Consider the following 23,251-nt stretch of genomic DNA (forward strand, 5'->3'; position numbering starts at 1 on the left):
GAGTCTTCACTTTTTTCAGAAGTCTGGAAAATATTTTGTTGAGTAATTGAAGGCATCATAAATTCATTTGACTGAGAAAGCGGTTGTGAACTTAGAGGATATGTAAAAGAAGTCAAAACATTTGAAGTCAGCTCACTTGATGCAAGCTCATTATCATTTTTTGGAAATTGTTCCACTTGATAATTTTCAGAAGGAACAGTTTGCATGGAAAATAACGGGGTAAAATCTTTCGCTTTGGGATTTAATGTACGTGGTTTATCAGTTTTGCTTGAGTTAGGTTGTTCATTTTCAATTTTCTGAGGAGATAACTGTATTTCTTTATTATCAGGTGTTGGAAGCTGTTCCTTTTCATATTTGAATTCAAAATCTGGAATTGTTTGAGTCTCTTTGTCAAATTTTTCTTCGTTCGCTGATTTTTCATCTTGCTCAATTGATACAAATCTGCTAATGATAGGTTCAATATAATTATCATCATTCAACATTGTTCTTTGATATTTAGCTTTTGAAAAAATAAATATTCATTAAAGTCATATATTATATATAATAAATCAAACAAGAATGCAAAAGAATGGTATCTTTCTAAATTAAATCAAAATTTAAGCAAAAAACAAATTATAATTTCATACGGTTATTTGTTGATAAATTTCGCTCATTTGCTTTTTAGCAATAACTTTACTATTTTTAGATATCAAAAAACTCATTTCAACAAAATGTGCTTCCTTAATATATAAGTTAAGAAATAAATAACATTTGATCTATTCCATTTTTATTCATGATATGAATTGACTGATGAATAAAGAATTTTTAAATAATTTTGAATTTATAGACTTGAAATCTTTCACCAACACAATATTTCGTTTATTTTGATTTCAACTATAATATTTTTTTCATTTTATTTTTCTAATTCTTTTTTTCAAAAAATCAAAACATTGCTATAATCCACTTGTTCTTATATATAAATTATTCGCCAATGCTATAGGAAATATGTTCAAGAGTTTGATTTTTTTTTTATAATTTTGTTTTTAAAAATCTTGATGAGCCATTATTTGTTTGCTTTTATAAAAGAGGAAAGATTTTGATAAACATGAGAGGTCTGAATTGAAATAAAGATGATTTATATTTTAATAATGTTACTTTATGATGCTGATTTTGTTTTCTTTTTATTTAGCAACAAAAGCTTCATCAATGGCAATAAGAATTTTTGCAATTATTCTTGCAATTCTTTTCGTTTTCCTAACGGTTTTGGGAATTATTTTTGCTGCTATGTTTAAAGGAGCTTTTATGGTTGGAGCGGCTGTTATTATCTTTGGGTTGATTGGATTGGCAATATCAATTTTTGGTATTATTGGAGCATCATTCGGCCGTAATAGAAACCCAAAGCTCGCATTATGTCTTAGCATATTTTTCGCTGGAATAGCTACATTATTTGTTGTTTTGTTAATCGTTGGATTGATGTGCATCTGCATGCAGCCAACTGTTCATTATGCCATTGCATTTTCAGCCAATGAGCTGAAAGTTATTTTCGGAAAACTCCCAAATAATTTTTCAGAAAACATTGCAGGATTTTTGAATAGCGTTGCACGATCGTTAAATGTGCTGGCAATCATTTGTTTCGTTATCTCAGGCGTTTTACTTTTTGCATGCATTATAACTGGAGTGCAACTTGGACTTCCTTTCTTTTTAAAGGTTTTCTTTATCTAATTTTTTATATGAACATCGTATGATTTTCTGCAAAAATAGACATTGATATTTTTTGGCTGTATTATTTTAGTAATCATTAGCATTATTTTAATTGCTGTTGCTGCCTTTTTCTTCCGTCCATCTCGCGCATCTGAAAATAAGGCTGTTTTGCCAAGTGGACTCTTCTCCCTTCTGATTGTCTTCGCAGTCATTTTGTTATTGTCTGCTATTTTGGGACTTGTATCAACTCTTTTGAAGCACAAAAAGCGACTATTGCTGTGGATTTTGCTTGTTGCCAATTCAGTGATAGCATTGTCCTTCTTTGTGTTGTTTATTGTGTCATTGTCTATCAAAGGAGCATTTTTCAATAAAGTTGAGGATACATGCAGAGCAAACAGCGCAGAATGCAAAAGTCTGCTGGGCTGGCTCCAGAAAAACGAGTGTATGGACAAGAAGACGGAAACAGAGAAACAAAAGTGCATCAACAGCATAACAGTCGAAAGAGTCATCATTTTGATGGAAGATGCACTGGGAGGCTGGCTTATGATTGCAGGCATTGTCAGCTTAATCATATTTTGTATTCTACTATTGATGGTTCTGGCAACCTTACTTCATTTGAAAAAGGTTTGTTTGATTTTCATAAAAAAAAAAGATAAGAAAAAGAGAAAGCTGCTCAACAATGCGTTTGAAGAACAGTGAAATGGTCATTTACACTCATCTGCTCATTAACTTCCTGATATTTATTATACGTCAAAAAAGAAGTAGTTTTTTTATTGTTTTATTTCAATCTTTTTTTCTTTCTTAATGAAAATTTTATTTCGTTTTTTCATTGTCAATTTATCCTTTTTTGTGATTCTGTATTTCCAACTGTCTTTCTGTTGTTTTATTTCAGCCTGAGCTTTTTGCCACGCCTTCCAAGCCGATTCTTCCAGGCCACATTTCAACTCAGACCACAATTCCTGAAACGGAATACGAGGCCAAGGCGTCTGTGTACAAGATGCAGTCTTCTAAGGCAGACAAGAGACACCCGTCGATGTCGCTTAATTCGTCTTCTCAGCAGAACTCGACACAAACAAGAGAGCTTCTTCTGAACGAGGAAGTGACTGATATTTCTGATGATGTTGTTTCTGATTCTAATTCATCGACTTCTCGGTCGCTTCTGCAAAACGAATCGAAAAGCAGCAACTCATCAACTTCATTTTCTTCCCCTCTTTTGAGCGATACTTCCGAAGTGTATACATCAGCATCTCTTTCTTCTTCAAGTGCAAGAGAAGAAGGAGAGGCAACAATTTGAAAGATTCTTTTGTGTTTTTTGTGATTTGAGTATTTTTTTTTCAGTTGTCAAGCTTTCTAAGATGTATTATTATTTGTGTACTCTTTTTTCAAATCATTTGAAAGGGTTGATTATAGTTTTGGAATTTGTATCATGGAGAAAATAAAACCATAATAATATCATTTCATATTTACCGTTCAGGGCAATTTATGAGTAGAGGGGCATCTGAATTGGTTTTATCGGGGAAAAAATTAGTACAAATTCCTCCTGGATTACCAGCAGACTTACAAATTCTTTGGCTGAATGATAATGATGTTTGATGAAAAATAAATTAAATTAATTGAATCATGTTTTTTCTTCGCCTGAAAGATAACTCAAATATCGAATGTTAATCACCTTTATAGATTGAAGCAACTTTATTTAAGCGGCAATCAAATTTCGGATTTGGAAGACTCTTTGCGTTATTTTAGAAACCTTGAAGGTTTTCGACAATTTTTTTTTTATTCTTATTGACATACATAATATTTTGTATATCACCGTTAGTGCTATCTCTTTCTAACAATAAATTGAGAGATTTGGACAAGACAGTGAAATCACTTTCATATCTCAAAAATTTAAAACAAATAGGTGTGATGATAAAAAAGCATTTAAAATTATTTTTTTTATAAAACTCTTGGAACATATAAGATTTGAGCGGGAACAGAATAGCAGATGACGAGCAATATCGGTCGGCCATTATATCAGCTTTGCCAACGATTGAACTTTTTGACAATCATGGTTTAAAATTGTGAGAATTGTTTTTCTGATGAAAGCTAAATAAATTTTTTTTTAAACGATATTTTTAGTTGTGACAAAAGAAGAGAAAACAGCTTATTTAAGTTCTGCTTTAGGCAAAAAGAAACAAGCAAAAATACCTTTGGCGTTTGGGAAGTGCTTGCCTCGAGATCAAATCAATCAGACTCAGCTGTCCAGATCGCAAAGTCAGCCAAAAGAGAGAGAAAGAGCCACATCAACTGTTTCTCCTGGGATTGCACGGTCTGGTTCAGCATCGTCCGGAGGGAAAAGAAAAGGTAGCCAATTGTTGACTGCTGAATCTGTTTGCACACGAGACTTGTCCAAATATGTTGCGAAAGTGAGGTCTCAGAGAGCTGCTGCAGAAAAAGCTGAGCTCGAGGCAAAAGTGTGTTGTTGTTTATTTGCAAGCATTTAATATTTTTATTTTATTCCTCTATGATGATGCATCATGCCAATCAACCTCAGTTTCTGAAAGAAAGAGAATTAAGCCGGCCAAAAGAATTGCCCCGTTCTGTTCCAGTTCCAACATTTATGCAGCCTTCTTCCACTTCGTCCACTTCACCTTTGTCTTCTTCTCTTCCTTCTTATGGCTTTGACAGTGAGGACATTGTCTTTGAACGAAAGAAAGATACAATTAAAGAAAAGCAAAGAAAGGATATATTTATTTCAAGATCAATTTCCGAAACATCTTCTCAAAAAAGAGAAAAACACAAAGAACTTACAATCCACCAAACAAAGTTGTGATTTGTTCAGTTTGTGTCCTGTTTGATATTTTGCAATGTTTCTGCTTTGCTCTGAATTTGAAAATTTTCTTCTAACTGTTCAATTTTGGTTAATTTTTGATTTTTCATGTCATTTTTGAATCATATCACTTCATACACTAATATTTTTGTTATGACACTTATTGATTATACTAGCCATTGAAGAAACAAGGAAAGAAATACTCTTTCAGAATAAATGGAAAATTTCTTGTCCCATATTATTATTATGTCGTTATCTCAGTCATTGTTGCTTACGATATTCAGGTGCAGAGATTTGCCAAATCATCGACATTCACCTCCAAAAGCTTATTGCACAGTACGTGTTGATGGCTTAGCACCTCAAACAACCACAGTCTCAGCAACAGCAACTTGCAATCCAATTTTTAATCATAGTATTGTCTTTTTTGAAAATGATTATCATAATTTTGTAAACTTTTTTGAGATTTTCCATTTAATTTATCTGAGGCTCAGGCTCGCTTTTTAGAAATTGAAGTTTGGGATTTTGGGGATTCTTCTCCTGATTTTTTGGCATCGTGCAAAATAAATGTTTGCATTTGAAGAATTTCATTTAAAAATTTTTTAAAATTTACAAATAATTCAAATCAAAAATGAAAATACTTTGGACGATTTTAAAATTTTGATTTTTCAGATTGACACTTTTGCCAATTCCAAAACTTCCTCAACGTTTATTCTTTCAACAGATGACGGGGATCTTGGGGGAGAAATAGATGTAATGATAGATTATCGCATACCACTCACGGGACCTGCATCATCAGAATCAACTGATGTTACAGCTTTACAAAAAAAGGTTGGAGAGCTGGAAAATGAAGTTGAAAGGTATAAGCGTATGCTGGATGCTGTTGAAGTATCTCTTAACATGACAGATAACATACCATTTGCAACACTTCTCGCAACAAGGGCAAACTTCATTAATGATAATCTTGTATCTGCATTGTTTAATATGTTTTATTATTCAAATCGTGTTATTGATGCAGCCGACGCTGAAAACGAAGCTAAGCACTTCATTGGTCCAGACCGAACTCCTGTTTTATCAAAAGCGTTTTTGACTTCTAAAGCAACTTGCGATTTTCCATTTACGTCGAAAATCCCGTTGACTGCAACGAGATCGCCGTTATCATTTACATCTTTGTCTTCTCCATTTTCTTCTTCTGATGAACAAGTTCCTTCATCATCATCATCTCCTTCTTCTTCTGCAACGCCTTCGAGTGCTTCTTTGCCTCCTGTCAGCTATGCAGCCACTCATTTTATGCCTATTCCAAGCCCACTTGCTGGCTTTCTTACCAAATTCAAAGGCGAAGACAAGCTTCTTTCTCTCATTGGAGGCACATCTCAATCACGGCGTTTGGATGTTGTCACCAGCTGGGCCATCTGCTTTGCCTACAGAGCACGTTTCATTCCAGCCAAGCTGCATCCAGCTGTGAAAGTGATTGTTGAGGCTATTAAGAGCAGATTCGAAGACATGGAGAACAACTTTCTTTCGCTTTATTATTTGGCATTGTCTCCAGGTTTGCTTTGTGCAGTCGCACAGAATGATAAATGCGTTTTTGTTTCATCATATTTTTCAATTTAATTTTTTGATTATTCAAAATTGTGATTAAATTTATGCTTTTTGATTTTTATGCTTTTTGCATTATTTTCTTGAATGTGCAGAGAATCACGCGCTGCTTATGTCTTTGCATGTCCTCGACTTATGCGGCTCTGTTTTCAAGTTTGACCATATTTATTGTTACATTTTCAGTGTAATTATATAACCTCAATTTTTTCATTGATATTTTGAATATTGTATTTTTATTCATTTTTCGCTACAAAATTGCTGAAAATTTTCCATAAACTCAAACCATCAATGCCATCAAAACTTCGACATTTCCTCATCAATGTTCTTTCCAATGCGATTATCTGCTGCCTTCATCAAAATTACCATTTTAATTCACATATTTGTTTTTATTTGAAAAATTCAATGAAATTAATTAATACAATGCAACACAAACCACATTTAGTGTTCGATCAAGCGACATGGACATCGACTGTGCGCTGTATCCTTTGATTGGCCTTGCTGCAGTTGGAACAGAAGAAACGAGGCTATCAATTAAGAGACTGTTCACAAAGTATAATTTTCTTTGCTCAAGTAAAAGGACTTTCACTGTTAACAGCGCCAGATTGTATCTTTTGTTGGACGGTCCTTATTAACTTTTAAGGATGAAATTTTTATTATTTTTTATAAAATTCTTCTCTCTCATTCTCTCTCATTATTTTTTAAGCGATGCTTTGAATAAATCATTAACCTGTTGTTGTTTTGCATCTCATTTAAAATATGTTTGTGAACCTTTGAAATATTTTATCTTATTGATTTTAAAATTATTTTGCATTGATCTACTCTAATTTAATAACTTGTTCGTGAATGATTCACTTTTTTCTTTCATTAATATTTTTTTTGTTTTTACTAATTTAAAAATTTCTTGTTATTTCAAAATAAACTTTGAGAAAATCCGATTATATTTGTTTGCTTTTTTATTAACTCATGACTTGTATTTTGAAATATTTAATGCGATAATCATTAAACAATTTTTTACAAATACAAAAGAATATTTCATGATCTGATCTGTAATTTTATTTATTGATTATTGATTTCTTTATTTTGATATCATATGCCAACATCAATATTTATTACTGATGGATTTGGATTGATATTAAAAAATATAATTTTTAAGTTTTGCTGGGGAATATTGCTTTTAGTTGTTATCTGTTTTATTTTTCAACTTGTATGAATTTTTTCTATAAGTTTTTCATGTCGATATTAATTTCTTCAAATAAAAAAAATTTGACCATTAGTTTCAACTTCCATCGGATTTAAAGGCTATTTTTGATTATGACCCGGCAACATCTTCATACATTGAAGCTTTATTTTGCATGTATATTTCGGCTTTTATCCAACAAGATAATGTGATTTCTATTTTTTAATTATTTCTCTTTACACAAGGCCTGGGCTGCATGCGATTATGATTTATCGTGTTGCGCATATGCTTCATAAATGCCATATTCCATATTTACCAAGAATAATATCCACAATTGGAAGATTTCTGACAGACGTTGACATTCATCCAGGAGCAAAATTAGGTATCAAAAGTTAGATGTTATTTAGATTCCAGAAGTTTTTTTGCATAATTTTTTACTCCATAAATAAAGGAAGGGGTATTATAATCGATCATGGATGCAGTGTAGTTATTGGAGAGACGGTCGAAGTGGGAAATAATTGCATCATATACCAAAATGTGACACTTGGAGGTTTAAACACATTTATTCAAATGGAATTCAATATTTTTTGTGAAAAACAATAAATACTATTTATTTCAAAATTTCTAGGTACTGGAAAAGGAACAAAGGGGCAAAAGAGACATCCGACACTCGGATCGCACGTTGTTGTGGGGAATGGGGCAAAAATACTTGGCCCAATCAAAGTCGGCGATCGAGTCAGAATTGGGGCTGGATCTGTTGTGCTGAAAGATGTGGACGATGACTGCACTGTTGTTGGGGTGCCTGGGAGAGTTGTGAGGAAGAAGACAGTCGAAGTTGACAGAAACGAGTTGGAGCACGGAGAAGTTCCGGTATGCTATCTGAAGCATTACAAGCTTTTCTGATCATCAATTTTGTTTACATTTTTTATTTGAATTTTTGTATTTTCTTCATGTGCTGAAATCATCAAATGCAACAAATGATATATTTGAAATAATTCTTTCACAACTTTTGTATTCAATATGCATTTTGTGTTATTTTTGTCTTGTTTCATTAGGATGTGGAAGCGTATGTTATGAAGGATCTGTTCAAATGGCGGCTGAAGATGACTGAAGAGTTTGAAGGGCTGAAGAAGAGTGTGCAGCTTGTTGGGCAGTGGATGGGCATGTTGGAAGAGAAGAGACTGACAAACAGCCAGCACAATTCAGACACAGCAGAAGCAGAATCTGCTGAAAGCAGCAGGCAGACTGACGAAAGGGGAAGAAAAGAGAAAGAGGCAGGCAATGGAATGGCTGCTATCCCACACGGAATATCTTCAATCTCTTCTTCTCTTACTTATTCTACTGGTACATCATCATCATCATCATCATCATCATCATCTTCTTCTTCTTTATCTTCATTACTTCCATTGTTGAATGCTCCTTCAATTCAAAATTCTTCAGATGTTTATGCCATAGCACCTCTCTCATCATCTTCATCATCATCATCATTGCTAACATCTTCAATCCCATCCACTTCATCATCATCATCATCTTCTTCTTCTTTTATTCCTCCAACAAACAGAAAACGAGCCAATGAAGAGAAAAGCAGCATATCTTCACTCAATTCATCTTCTGAAAGTACACTCACACCCTCAAAAACACCACATCAACTTTCTTCTTCTCTTACATCACCTTCACTTCCCTCTTCTTCATCAGCATCTCCTTCTTCTGCTTCTTCTGCTTCTTCTGCTTCTTCTGCTTCTTCTGCTTTGTCCTCTCGTTCGCATTCACCATCTTCTGCTTTTCTTCAGCAAACACAAGACAATTCACATACAATTTCATCTTCTCCTCTATCTTTATCATCATCATCATCATCATCATCTTCTTCTTCTTCTTCTTCCTCATCTATTTCTTCATCACAGCCATTTCCTCGTGTTCTTCCTCCTTCTGTATATCCTCCTTCTTCGTATTCTCATTCTTCCCAATTTTCTGATCAGACATATCCTTTCCCAGCTTCATATGCGTCTTATCTGCCTCCTCTTCCTCCGCATCCATCGCAATATCCAATCACATCTCATCCTCCTCTTCCACTTTCACTTCCTCTTCCTTTTCCTCCCTTCAATCCAAATGCCTTTCCTTATCCTCCTTCTTCTTCTCCTTATCCTCTTAATCCTCCTTTCTATTCCTATCCTCCTCTCCCTCCATTCGATCCTCTTCAACCTTCCGTCCTTCCATCATCTTCTCTTCCTTCTCAGCCATCTCGTCCGCCTTCTTCTTTGAGGAGCGAGCGAAGAAGAAGGCGTCTGGAAAGAGAAAAGATGGAGAAAGAGACAGAAAGGCTGTTTGGAGTGAGGAGGAGGAGAGGAAAAGAGAGAGAGCTGATGAAGAATGCAGCTGGATGGACAGACGATGAGATGGTGATGGCAGCGATTGAGTCAGCAACACAGGAGGAAGGCAGCTCTGAGGAAGATGAGGAGTTTGAGGAAGAGAATGAAGCAGAGAATGAGGAAGGAGACGAAGAGAGAGATGAAGAAGGAGGAGAAAAGGAAAGAGAAAACAGGAATTGGGAGACGAAGATGATGCTGAAAAGAAAGAAAGAAATGCGAAAGAGGGAAAGAGAGGAAGAAGAGGCAGCGATTGTGTCTGATGCCATTGAAGACTTTATGACAGAAGGCGAAGACGATTACGTTGCAATGAAGAATGAAGGAAGAGTGTTAGGAAGATCTTTGAGAGAGCAGAAAGGGGTATTCGTGGACGAGAGCAAAGCAAATGAAAACAGAAACAAAAGATTGAGAGAAATGCGTGTGAGGCAACTTTATGAAAGCTCTGTGGAAAAAGAGATGTTAATTGCACAGCTTCAGAGGAAGCTGGAATTACTTGCATCAAATGCATCTTCATCTTCATCTTCCTCTTCCTCTTCATCTTCAACAACAACAACAACAACAACAACATCATCATCATCATCTTCTTCTTCCTCTTCTTTATCTTCTGAACATCGTCTTCCACTTCCTCCATCTGCCTTTTCGTGCTGCCATTCACCGCATGTGAAGTATTCACACTGTTTGTGCATCAAACCGACGACGGTGCAGAAGCCGATGCTTGTCGACGCTAACAACCAAATCACCTGCAGCTGCTGCTGCGACGAAGAGAACGAGCTGCAAGAGGAAGGCAAAGAGGAAGGCAAAGAGGAAGGCAAAGAGGAAGGCAAAGAGGAAGGCAAAGAGGAAGGAAAAGAGAATGTTGCTATTAATTCAGAGAACAAACACTGTGATAATGAAAAACTCAGCAGAGACGACATAGCTTCGTGTCTGTTTGCTCTTGAGGATTCTGCTCTGCTTCAGCAGAACACACTTCAAACTTCTCTTCCGCCTTCTTTTTCGAGTTCTTTGCCTGAATACCAAAGTCGTTGCCAATTGAGAAAACTCAAAGGGGAATGTGTGCAAAGTGAGGGAAAAAAGAAAGAAGAGTGATGTTATATTTTTTATCCTTTTATTTGTGAAAGTTATCTTATTTCCTAAAGTCATCATATTTGCAATTAATATTGCAGTTTTGAAATAGATTTATTTCACCAATCATGCTCGACTTTTATTGACTGCATCACAGTTGTTATTTATTTTTATTTATACACTAAAGCTCAATTCTTATCACAATCCATTTTACACGTTTTTTTTGTGATTATAACCGAACTTGATTTTTGCAGGAACTTCTTTTCCATATAAAATTTTTACAAAATTTATTTTTTACCGAAAAAAAAAAAAAAAAGAAAGAAAGAAAACAACAACAACAACAACAACGACAATAATAATAATAATAATAATAATAAGAAATTGAAGAAGAATTAGAATTAAAAGAAGAAGAAGAAGATGAGGATGAGGATGAAGATTGCTGAGTCGATATGAAAGGTGATTTAAAAGTGAATGGTGAAGTTACAGCGGAAGAAGAAGATGGAGACTGTTGTAATGAAACAAAAGGAGATTGGAAAGAGAATGGAGAAGATGACGCTGAAGATGACGAAGTCACGTTAACTGAATCTTCAGTCTTCTTTTTTCAATTGCTTTTATAATCATATTCCGTGTTTTCCCTTTCTCCTTCCACCTCTTCTTCTTCAATACCATCTTCATTCTCCTCAACCAACACGCCAGTCTCCTTCGCAACCTCCGCAGACTCCTCTGCCTTCCCTGTCTTTCTGATTCTTCCGTCTTTCTCCATCGCGATGGCTATGCCAAAATAAGGCAGATATTTCGTGTGATGTGTGATGAACAAGATAGTCTTCTATTTTAAGCAGACGATTGATTGCAATTTGTTCACTATCATCTGCTTAACATTGCTCATTTAACACTCGCCAAAATGCCATCCAACGCAAGCACCTCAGCCGATGAATAGACAGCCCTTGCCAGAGCTATCCTCATTCGCTGCCCACCAGACAGGTTGTATCCTCTTTCGCCCACTTCTGCTTCATCTCCGCCTGGAAGAATGGCCAAGTCTTGTTCCAGACAGCAGGCTTGAATGACAAAAGAGTAGCTGATGAGGTCGAAGGGAGCGTGGAAGAGAATGATGGATTTGATGGTTTAGTTGAAAATGTGGGGAATCTGGGATTGAAATGATGGAGGAACGGATTTGTGATGTATATTAGAAGGAGAATAAAAAACTAAAATACAATCAGAAAAAGAAATGATAAATATAATGTTTAGAAGAGATAAAGAAATTAAAATAATATAACAAATAAATAACAACTAATTTTCTTTTATTCTTTCTAACTTACACACCTGAAACACAAAAGCCACTTTTCACCTCAAATAACCTTCCCCTTCCAAACAGATAGTCTCTCCCAGAAACAACACAAACAGTGCTGACTTGTCACAGCCGACAGGGCCGAAGAGGAGAGCGTGTGAATGTATTGGGAGAGAGAGGGAAATGTTGTGTGGGATCATAAGAGGAGAAGGTAGAAGAGGAGGAGGAAGAGGGCAGACTAAGGACGGTTCACAGAGGCAACACAACAAGACGACGAAGGATTGAAAAGTGTGGAGAATAGAGGAATGACGAGAAGAAGAAGAAGAAGAAAATGAAAATGAAGTTTCAAATAAAACAGTTGATGATGATAGTGATTAATCTTTTTCTTCTTTTTAGTCCTTTCTTCCTTTTCTTTATTTCCTTCCCTCAACTCCCTCCATTTCCTCCACTCTCATTCCAAACGGCCTAATAACTCTATTCTCAACTTCTTCTTCTTCCCTTCTCATCTGCAAGCAGACTCGGCTGACTGCAGAAACATCTCCAATGAGTTTGCGTCTGCCTTCTTCAATTTGAATTCTCTCCAGTTATTTTCTGAGCGATTCAAGGATTTTGGATGGAAAGAAACAAGAAAGACACATCCAAAGGCAAATGCTGAGAAGCGTGAGCCGACGAGCACGATAAGGGTGAATGCCTTCATAAGTTACTGCAAGTTGCTGAGATTGAATTGGCGATTGATCTGCAAAGACAAATCCGTTTTTGAGTGAAGTTAAAAAGAATGAATGAAAGAAATCAATATATTATAAAAGAATACAAAGAAAAAGAAGAAAATTTTACCAAAAATGCAATTCTAAAATGAGGAAAACCTTTTTATAAGAAAACTCGTCTTCTTGCCTCTCTGATTGAAGAAATCTGCCTTTGAACATTTCTTCCCTGTCGTTTATTTTTTATTAACTGAAGTTTAAAGAACTTCTGTGCAACACTAAAAGAGAAAGTAAAAAAGAGATAGAATGGAAAGAAAAAAATTAGAAATTATCATTGCAAAAAATGTTGCATTTATTTTTATTTTTGATGATCTCTTTCTTTCTTTCTTTTTCTTTTGTTAATTTTTCAAAAAAAAAACATTGCAAATGCAGCAATAAATTGGATAACACACTTTAATTAAATCAAACATTTCTATCGTTATCTATTCTGTCTTTTTGATTCGTTTCTTCTTCTTCCATGTGGCTTCAAGGTTTGTCTCGAAATCCACTCCGAAATCGGTGAATCTACAATAACCATCAAAACAACCCAAAATGATGCGTTTCAACTAAATACAACAAGCGTCTTAAATGAAAAATACACGTTTGGAGGAAATCACCATCAAACGATAAATGTGTTGAAATGAATTCAAAATCCTGCTTGTGTTTGGTTCCGCATATTGCATTAATCTTTCTTTGCCATCTCAAATTCTTTTTTCTTCACTCAACCTCATAGCCTTTTGGAATAGAATCTCTTTCAATGCTCGATTAACAATGTTGCTCATTGTTGCCTTGATAAATTCTCTTATGCGTTCGGTAATCATTCTCCCAAATATCAAAAAAAAGTGAATTGATGAAAGCTTGATTACTTCATCAATCCTCCTTCATCCTGAACAACCCATTCAAGAAGCGAACTATTTATAAAATCATCCTGATATCTCAAAACGTTTCTCAACACATTAAATTTGAAACATTCACGGAAACCAGCAAACACTCTGAAATAACAGAAAAAATCATTTCTAACAAGGAAAGCTTCCAGATAACTCTTAATGTGAGGGAAATAAGTGCAATATTTATGTTTGAATTTTAATTTGCAACAATGCTTAAGTGAACAGTTTAATGTTAAAATTGTTGCTTTTTTGTCACTTTTTTGTAAAGTTCAAAAAAGCACAAAATTTTCCCTTCTTAATTGCACTCAGAATGTTGAAATAGATATTTTTTTAATATTCAACTTCAAACATGTGGGTTATTTTTCAATTCGTTCAAGTTTTCATTCGAAATTCAATCCATTTCCATGAAATGAATTATTGTTAGTTCGATCAGACAGAAATTAAACTCTTTCGTATTTGAATTGATACAGACTTTCTCGTTGGCTTCTTTGTGATTTCTTTTTTAACATATAGTTTTTTAACTAGTAAAAGGAATTGGGTTTGTCCTTTATCTTTCTTTGTCAATCATGAAAGATGTTTTCTGCTTTTTGTGATATTTTCATTGAATGTGATGCTTTGTTTCAAATTGATCTTTGAATGATATGAGCAGAATGGAAACGTGTGATGAAGATAAATCCAGTGATGATGTTCTGGAGCCGTCATGTGTTGAGATATTTTCAAGTTTGTAAACACTAATTATTTATTTTCAAAGAATACATGTTTTATGATTTTTGATGATCGGGGAAGAATTGTTTGATCAGTTGGAGCATTGTCCAGAAAGCGAGCAGAGAAAGAAAATTGAAGAGATGAATGAAATTATTGATGGAATGAATAAGAAAGAATTTGAATCAGTTTTCACAACAAGAATGTTCGACAAAATATACAAAATGATTGATGAAAAGAAAATGACAATGGAAAATGCACTTTTGCCGCTGAAGCATGCAGGATATTGCGATGCGCTGAAAAGAAATTTTGATATTAAAATTTTCATTTCTTCGTTGAACAAAAGATTTGAAAAGATGATTTTTAACGAAAATAAGAAAAAAGAAGGAAAGAACGAAAAGTTACTGGCTGATCTTTGCGAATGCTATCTTTTATTGAGCCCCGAGGTTTCTTCGGAATTACTTTTAATTTGCGTGCCTTGCTTTCTGAAAGTTGCATCGGTCAAAGAGGAAACCGAGGAAGTTCAAAAAGAAGTGGAAATGGTTTTGCTGGCTTTGAGCAATATTGTATTAAGTGTATGTTTATTTCTATTTCATTTTTGAAGTTATTGATTTTTTCCGATTTTTGTTAGGAAGTGCCAAAAGAACTGTATTTGAATGAAATCAAAGAGATAATCCAATATCATCAGGAACATCACAATCTGACACGACTTGCCTATCAGTCTGCTTGGGGTTTTTTGATTTACAGATTGGACAAAGACAAAAGCTTGAATGAAGTGATTGTGAATGAATTACACTTTGCGAGAGAAGCAGCAAGAGAACTGGAAGAGCTGACAAAGCGCTTGAATTGGAAGAATAAATTTGAGGAAACGAGCAAAGAAGAAGCGAATGAATTGCTAGTAATTCGGGGATGGATCCAAACACTTGAGATATTTGTTAGTAGTTGTCAATTGTGGAATGAAGAATTCGTTGGACTTATCAGCAGTGTTGTTCAGGTTTTTCGAGAAGCAAAGGATAATTATAGAGATATTTGCGAGCGATGCATTTATATTCTTCAAATTGATGCAAAAATTAGAGCAGTGAAAATTGATGTGCTGTTGGAGAGTGAGGCCGTTGATGCTGTTTTGGAGGAGATTTGGCAATCAACGTTGAATGAAGGCGTGGCACATGAAAGCTTTAACTTCTTTTTGAATGTTTCTGAAAGATTGAAAGAAAAGACAGATAATGAAATGGAAGAAGTGAATAGAAAGGCAACGAAAATGGAGATATTCGAAAAGATGGAAGAAGAAGGATACGAGGATACTATCGCAAGCCTTTATGAAACATTTGATTTTCTCAACGAAAAATATCATGATTATTTATCGTTGCATATTTCTGATTATTTTATAAATGTTTGAATCAAAAACACTTTTTCTATTTCTGACTCTTCGGAAATTGAATTTGCTAAGTCAGAAAAAGAAAGGAAACAAAAGAAGAAGAAGAAGAAGAAGAAGAAGAAGAAGAAGAGAGGGAGAATTTGATAACAATCCGAAAAGAATCTTTTTTATCGGAACGGGCAATGCCAATTCATTCTTCATCTACATCCTTCAACAACAACAACAACAATTACTCCTTCTCCTTCTCCTTCTCCTTCTCCTTCTCCTTCTCCTTCTCCTTCTCCTTCTCCTTCTCCTTCTCCTTCTCCTTCTCCTTCTCCTTCTCCTTCTCCTTCTCCTTCTCCTTCTCCTTCTCCTTCTCCTTCTCCTTCTTTTTCTTTTTCTTCTATTTCTTCTTCATTATCATCCTCTTCATTTTCTTCATCATCTTCATCCTCTTCATCTTCTTCATCTTCTTCATCTTCTTCATTTCTCTCTCTTTTCCTTCTTCTTCTTTTTAATTTTCTGCATTTTATTCAGTAATCTTTTAAGAGAAGATGATTCATTCATAAGTATGATTTACTATTTATTTGTTTTTAACAATACTTTAAAAGAAAATAAATGAGAAAAGAAACAGGATCGAAAGAGCGAAAGATTAAAATGAATGGAAGAGAAGAAACATTTGGAGAAAAAGTGAATCCATTTCAAAAAGAAAAGAGAAAAAAAGTTCGAAGATATTGAAGAAGAAGAAGAATAAGGAAAAGAAGATTACGACAGCTGAGAGGATGACAATGCTGATGATGCATGACAAGACATCGACCCCTTTTCCCTTCCCTTACTCTGCCGTGCCATTGGCTTGTGGAACTGCTCCACACGCTGCCCGTTCCCCAGCAGCACCCCCAAAGCAGATTGGCCGACCCACCTCGTTCGCATTACAGCTGCCGCCCCACGAGCTGCACCAGCATCATCACCATCCGGAACAGCACCCACAGCCGACTGCACCAGCATCAACACTTCGATTCAGCCCTGCCCCCGTTGACACACACGAAAGCACCTGCACCTGATCGTCCAGCGCAGGCTGACTGTCTTCACAACTGAGCTGTTCTGTGACAGGAATGGAGGAGATCTGCAGTTGGCAGCATCGCACACATCTTGATGCATCAGATACCGTGTGAAGAAATCGTTGGTCTGGAACACATCCAGTATAGATGTAAATGATGGCAGAAAGCACCTCGACAGATGGGATGCATCTCAGAAGGATTGTTGCGACAGCGCCTGTGACGTCTGCGGATAGCACACACACACACAGAGAGAAAAGAGATTCCAGCTCTGAATTTGTGATGCACCTGATATCGTTGACGAAAAAGCCAATGCATCACCAGAACATATGGCATCATATAACGTCTTCATTGCCTCCTTTCATCATTTTTTCTTCTGCCCAGTTGTTATTCAGCAGAATCCCCAGAGACACAGACGCATCTGCCACTCCCATCTTTGACTGTATCTTCTCAAGCTCCACCAAAAAACATCTTGATCTTCATCTCCTCTGCCCTTTCAAGCACCGTGTCAAAGAGCAAGAAGAATGACAGCTTATCTTCGTTGAATTCCTCCCTCACAAACCTCCCAAACAGCCACATCTCTGCAATGTTCCACTAGAATGGCTTCTCCCCCGTGGATCATCACCTTCCTGATTGTCTCGCCCTTCTTCTGATTCTCAATCGCCTCCTTGAACAGCGCCTTCTGCTCGCATGTAGTCTGCTTATTCACTTTCAACAGCTCCATCAGCATCTTCATTTTCGTTCTCCATCTTGTTCATCATCTGCTGCACCGTTGCATCTGCTCTTCCACCACCTCCTCCACCATCGCTGTTTATTTTTCTCGCAACACTCACCCTGCTCCCCACTTTTGCAACAACCCCATTCCCATTCAGGTCTGGCCCAAGAATCACAGCACTTCCATTTTTGTTGATCTCTGTTAACTTCTCCTTGCACTTTTCGCACAGCCCCAACGGCAGAATCAACAAAGCCAAAGATGGAACCACCCCATTATACGCACAAATTAATGAAGAAGATATGGCAATTGTAACCTCCCCTCCGACCAGCCAGTTTCCACTTGCCATCCACGCTCACCACTCCTCCTTGCTGTGCCTAGCACTTCTTCTCCTTCACCTGCTTCACCTGCTTCACCTCTGTGTTGTGCTTCTCGCTCAGCTCCAGAATCTTCCTCTGATTCATCCAGATGATATTGGCCTTCTCCTCCATCTGCTCTGCCAGCCCGCTCATCCGATTCGCCTCCTTTTCCTTTCCAACTTCTTCTTCTTATCTTTCTTCCAGCAAATTCGGCACAATCGCTTCAGGCGACAGAACCACATCTTCCATCATCAGCCCCTCAGCCCCACCGCCTCCAGCACCATCTCCGCAATCTCTCCCACTTCATTCACTGCAACCATCCCCCTCCTCATTTTGTTGTCCAGCTTCATCACTCCGCATGCCTCGACTGCTTCTATCTGTTCAATAGCCATTCAATGGCCAATGAAGCCAGTGATGAATCAGGCGGATTGCAGATTGGCAGGAACGCATCCACATTTACCGCTGTTAATAACTGCTTCTTCGACGACTTCTTTCTCGGCAAGTCCTCAAGAAACGGGAGCATAGCCAGAAGTGGAATGGAAAGCATCACACATTGAACGGGCACAGCACGTTCTGTTCAGCTGAGCACAGCAAGCCAACATTGAAACCTCTGAGTGCTTGCAGAAGTGATTGAAGTGATTGCGAAGATGGAAGCGACAACAACACAGCTGCCCAAAGCACGTCAGTCCTCAGCCACCTCACGTTGTGGTAAAGTTTTTTGTCTAACGTAAAAGATGCAGCTACAACAGATTCATCCGAAGGGTCGACTGTATGTGTGGTGGATGGAGATGACTGCTCATCCCCTTCTGCCTTCTTCTCCTCGTTTCTCCGCCTCCGGAATGGAAAGGCAGATCAAAGCGCTGCTTCAGTAGAAAAAGATGAGGACAAGGAAGTGATAAAGGTTCATGGCGAAGCGACTACTGCTGCTCATGACCAGCCTCCATGAGCCTTTGCATATTCACCATCACGTCAATCTGCAGCTCCTTCGATTACAGAAACACAGTATTCACATCAGGATCAGAAATATCGATCAGCCACCAATGCTCGCAGTTTTCGAGCTATGTGAACATTTAAAACATTATTTCTCCTTGTTATGTCTTAAAGTGAAAAGAGAAAAAAATGAGCAAAAATTATAAATGAAAATAACCTCGACAAAAGATGTGATTATCATTTTTTTGAATAAAATCACAAAAGGATCATTTTGAGTTTTTAATATCAATTCCTTTTGATATCTAAATGCACACTATATTCAGTTTTTAAGTAACACAAGAAATCGATATATTTATTAAAATTCTTTTATAAAATTTTTCATTCATGAGCATTAAAATGTTTATATTTTCATAATCATTAACTTTCAAAAAATTTCATCAAGATACACCACTTTTCACTTTTTTATTTTTCAACACTTTGAAATGTTTAAAAATTTGTTATTATTCAAAAAATTAAAATGAATCTTCAAACTGATGATATGAAAATGAAAGAATAAAAACTTATCATAAGTTTGTTTCAAATATCAACAAATAGATATTTTTTAAATAAAATAATGAAAAGTTAGTTAAAAGTTTATATGAAATAAATGAAATTGAAGCTTTATATTCTATAATTTGTCTTATAAATAACAATAAGAAATAAAGAACCATATATGATGGGAACGGAATGATCAATGTTTATTGATCATTTGTGATCTTTTGTGGGACAAAATTAAAGTCGAGGAACTTTTCAAAAAAATTTTGCCATATAATTATATTTTGCTTTGTCACTGTTTGTTTTTGTTTTGTCAATTATTTATTAACTGTTTTGCAAAAATCAGAAAACTTTGATAATAAAAACGCAGTGAGACAGGTTTGCTCTGAGATAATGAGAATTGATCACGATTAATGGGCGGTTTGAGTGAAAACTTCGCTTTCCGCAAAATGACATGGAAAAAGAGGCGAGAAAAAACTCAACAATAACATTAAAAATAGTTTTATAAAATAATGCATTGTCCGCTTCACTTCACCACCGACTTCGCCTTTTGCCATTGTCTCAAAAACCAGAGGGCAGGGGACATTGCCCCTCGGAGCTCTCACCTGCAGTCCGTGCAGGGGTCCGGTGAGGCGAGTAATCTTGGAGCAGAAAGAAAAACCACTCTCACTTCATCGAGGCGTGGAAAAGAAAACTGCATGTGATTTGCTCTGCCTCACGCTCTTCTGCTGATCCAGCAGAGCTATCCGCTCTCCACACGCTGTGTGGGCTAATCTGACTCTTCACTTTGCAAATCGTTCATAAACAAATCAAGGAGGAGGATTATTCATAAAACTTTCAATTCATTCCATATTTCTTCATCCACGGTTAGGGTTAGGGTCACCAACGTGGGGTAAAACCCTGGAATTAAAGAGAATTAAGAGTCCAAACATGTTGATATTATGATATTTTTACATTATTTTCGTTAATCTAAACAATTCAAGCATTTTCGAAAAAATGTTCCAAAAATGACTTTTTCGCAACATGATCTAAACATAACCATAACAAATATTTTCAAGAGTAAATTTGAAATATTTATTCGTTGCACGAAATGGAATCTGTTTTGACACCTCAGCTTTCGAAGGAATCGAATTTTTCAATTTTGACTCCCGTCTTATCCAAAGAATTACCTTCATCTGTTAACGATGAACAGAATAATACGCAAAATAATGCTTTTCTTGTTTGTAATTTTTCTTTCACATTATTCACATTAATCAAATTATGAAACAAAACAAAACACAACATTTTACAGAATGAAAATGATGATGTTCACACCGCATGTGTCGAAAATAATGATAAAAAACAAATTCAAAATGTTTGAGTATTTTTGAATATTTTTGCAATTAAATTGTTTTTACACTTTTTTTGTGCATTTTTACCAACAGAACTCACAACATCATATGTTAAAAAATACTTCTATTGATACATCTTCTCAGTCTGATGATGATTTTATTAGAAGAGAAGATGTTTGCAATCAAATGTTGCAATTCATGAAACAAATATTAACACCAAAAAACAAACACTCACTTCAAACCTCTTCTCCACTTTTATCTTCGCTTTCTTCTTCATGCGTTTCTTCTCCGGCATCAGACTCAATGCATTCTTCCTGCAGATGTGGACTGAAAAAAAGAAAAACACAAGAAAAAATATATAATAAAACAAATGAAAAAGAAATATCACATCTTTCATTTTCTTCTTCTTCTCCTTCTTTTGATATCACATCAACTCCCACAACAAATAGAAAAATATATGAAAAATGCTTTTTGTTTGAACATAATACTCCACATGTTGAAACAATAAGTATTGAAAATCAAGTGTATGAAAACAAAACAAAAGAAAAAACAAAAGAAAATGATGATGATTCGGAAGAGTCATTCATTAGCGACAGTTCGGAAGAAGAAGAACTTGAAGATGAAATATTCCCACTTGATGAGAATCTCAAAATAAAAACATTAAATGAAAATGAACTTGCAAAAGTATTATCAAACCTTGATCAGAACCAAGATCAAGACGAGGTACTCACAACACAAACGTCACAACATCAAAAAAGTCTCACATCTCATTCAAATTCAAATTCTTCACAATCCTCAGCTTCATCCAGCACATTATTCACTTCACCTTCACTGATCGTTGAAGAAACATCAGCTCAATCACAAAGCTTCTTTCCACCTCTTCCCCCTCCTCTCACTTCTCCATCCTCAACTGAATGGCTATGCGAATCATCAAAGTACTGGAGGCCCACAAGAATGGATCTTGCTGCGCTCCGAGTGGGGACAGAAAAAGCAAGAGAGTATCTTCAACCTGCTCCCCTCTGGTCAGAAGCTACCAGAAGAAAGCATGCGTGGGTGGAGAGGCTGCTTGGAAGATGGAGTTTACTGATTAAGTATCCTGTGTGGCCTCTGCATCCCCTCATTGGGAGAGGGTTTGTGCTGTTCCTGAGCAAGGAGTGCGCATATTCTCTCACATCCATCATCCATGTGATAGTTCCGTCAGTCAAAAGAATAAACATTGCTAAAAGAGGAAAGAAACTGAATAAGCAAACAATTGCAGCGATGAACGATGGAATTCGCTTTCTCCGAACTCAGAAGGATGTGAAAGTGAAAGGAAAGGAAAGAGAGCCAGCATTGATCCAAGATGTTAAGAGAATTATCCACTTCATTCCAAACTATTTCAGGCACAAAGAGATGGAGGCTTCTTTGTACCTGATTGCCGTGCAAACTGGGGCACGAGCAATCACTGTGTCCAGCATGCTTCTCTCTGATATTATGAGGGTGACAATATCAGAGGAAACAAAGAAGATTCTGTGCACCTTGCGGTACAACAGAACAAAGGGAAGTTCCACATGGGGGCATGAAGTTACAATAGAAGGAGATGAAGAGAAGGAAGATGATGGAGATGCTGTATTCTGGTTTTCCAAGTACTTGAAGAAAAGTACTGGAGTGAAGTTGTCGGAGTGGATGGAGAAGAGCAACGCAGTTGACAAATCCAAGCCAGTATGGCCACTGTCGACTGATGCAATGAGGGAACGCTTCAAAGAGAGAGCGAAAAACGCCGGTTATCCGCGCTCTCTTTTCAGCTTCCACTCCTTGCGGAGTGGATTCATCTGCTCTGCTCTGATAAAGAGCAAGAGCGACCCTCAAGCACAGAAGGCAGTTTTAGAAAGCACCGCACTCATCGCGGGCTGGGTGCCATACAGGCTAGCCCAGATGGGATACATCAAAAAGGTTGCGAGGAGAGCACTGGCGTCGACGAGGCTTTTGTCAGAAACGGAAGACGGAGCACAGCCAGACATGGACAGAACGTTGTTTGGTCTTGAAGCTTTTCATGGAATATTTTTCAAGAACTTTGAAGAAAGAAATAAAGATCCATATAAAGAATTTATGAAAGAGAAAAAGAAAGAATGAACACATTCTTAGAAACAGAAAGAAAACCAGATGCAAGAATGACAAGATATATCCAAGATGGATCGTGGATGATGTGCGAAAAGAATGAAGAATTGAAAGAATACATAAAAGCGAAATATCAAACGATGAAAAAATATAATGAAGAGAAACAAACCTTCAAATATTGCGCATCTTCTGATGTCTTCTGTACACGAATGTATTTGAAGGAACAGCTACGCAACAATAAAACGACCGCAGAAGAAGCAGCAGCAGAATTCACAGCATTAGCGGAAGAAAGAGCGTCGAAAGTTAAAGTCAGAAAATATGAGAAAAGAAGAACAAAAGAAGACAATCAGTTGAAAGAAAAAGATAATATTGAAGAGAAAGAGAGAGAGAGAAAGAAACATCAGAAAAAGAAATGGATGAAAAAACATTAACATTCAAAAACAGAAAAATAAATGAAAAGAACAACGTTTGTTGATTTCAATTACGAGAAGAAGATGATGAAAAAGTCAAGAGAATGCATGTGGAGGAAAATAAATAAGTTGCAGAAATTAACAAAGTGTTTTCATTTCGATCAT

General features: G+C 36.3%; 6 protein-coding genes across 6 annotated transcripts; 4 read left to right on the plus strand and 2 right to left on the minus strand.

The window, feature by feature from the left end:
- The first annotated feature begins 1,061 nt into the window (after nt 1-1,061).
- On the plus strand, nt 1,062-3,146 carry MONOS_3949 (uncharacterized protein). The gene is made up of 4 exons (XM_067873981.1): nt 1,062-1,091; nt 1,169-1,686; nt 1,741-2,304; nt 2,573-3,146. Exons 1-4 carry the CDS (start codon nt 1,085-1,087, stop codon nt 2,972-2,974), a joined length of 1,491 nt encoding a protein of 496 aa, XP_067722009.1. The 5' UTR covers nt 1,062-1,084; the 3' UTR covers nt 2,975-3,146.
- Nucleotides 3,147-3,256: 110 nt separating this feature from the next.
- Nucleotides 3,257-11,011, plus strand: MONOS_3950 (serine O-acetyltransferase; the record flags this gene model as incomplete). The annotated part of the gene is made up of 17 exons (XM_067873983.1): nt 3,257-3,267; nt 3,358-3,434; nt 3,497-3,580; nt 3,641-3,730; nt 3,799-4,133; nt 4,214-4,485; nt 4,774-4,901; nt 4,952-5,055; nt 5,159-6,035; nt 6,181-6,238; nt 6,528-6,635; nt 6,789-6,843; nt 7,360-7,439; nt 7,508-7,644; nt 7,714-7,812; nt 7,891-8,132; nt 8,318-11,011. 17 exons carry the CDS (start codon nt 3,257-3,259, stop codon nt 10,709-10,711), a joined length of 5,151 nt encoding a protein of 1,716 aa, XP_067722010.1. The 3' UTR covers nt 10,712-11,011.
- Nucleotides 11,012-14,372: 3,361 nt separating this feature from the next.
- Nucleotides 14,373-15,771, plus strand: MONOS_3951 (uncharacterized protein; the record flags this gene model as incomplete). The annotated part of the gene is made up of 2 exons (XM_067873984.1): nt 14,373-14,876; nt 14,933-15,771. The coding sequence occupies 2 exons, from the start codon at nt 14,373-14,375 to the stop codon at nt 15,695-15,697; spliced, it is 1,269 nt and encodes a 422-aa protein (XP_067722011.1). The 3' UTR covers nt 15,698-15,771.
- Nucleotides 15,772-15,873: 102 nt separating this feature from the next.
- On the minus strand, nt 15,874-16,663 carry MONOS_3952 (uncharacterized protein; the record flags this gene model as incomplete). The annotated part of the gene is made up of 2 exons (XM_067873985.1): nt 15,874-16,180; nt 16,428-16,663. The coding sequence occupies 2 exons, from the start codon at nt 16,661-16,663 to the stop codon at nt 15,874-15,876; spliced, it is 543 nt and encodes a 180-aa protein (XP_067722012.1).
- Nucleotides 16,664-17,414: 751 nt separating this feature from the next.
- MONOS_3953 (uncharacterized protein) lies at nt 17,415-17,774 on the minus strand (the record flags this gene model as incomplete). The annotated part of the gene is made up of 1 exon (XM_067873986.1): nt 17,415-17,774. The coding sequence occupies one exon, from the start codon at nt 17,772-17,774 to the stop codon at nt 17,415-17,417; it is 360 nt and encodes a 119-aa protein (XP_067722013.1).
- Nucleotides 17,775-21,971: 4,197 nt separating this feature from the next.
- Nucleotides 21,972-22,691, plus strand: MONOS_3954 (uncharacterized protein; the record flags this gene model as incomplete). The annotated part of the gene is made up of 1 exon (XM_067873987.1): nt 21,972-22,691. The coding sequence occupies one exon, from the start codon at nt 21,972-21,974 to the stop codon at nt 22,689-22,691; it is 720 nt and encodes a 239-aa protein (XP_067722014.1).
- Between the last annotated feature and the right edge of the window lie 560 nt (nt 22,692-23,251).

The sequence above is a fragment of the Monocercomonoides exilis genome, assembly GCF_001643675.1.
Source record: "Monocercomonoides exilis strain PA203 chromosome Unknown scaffold44-821271, whole genome shotgun sequence".
In the NCBI taxonomy this organism is placed as follows: domain Eukaryota; phylum Preaxostyla; order Oxymonadida; family Polymastigidae; genus Monocercomonoides; species Monocercomonoides exilis.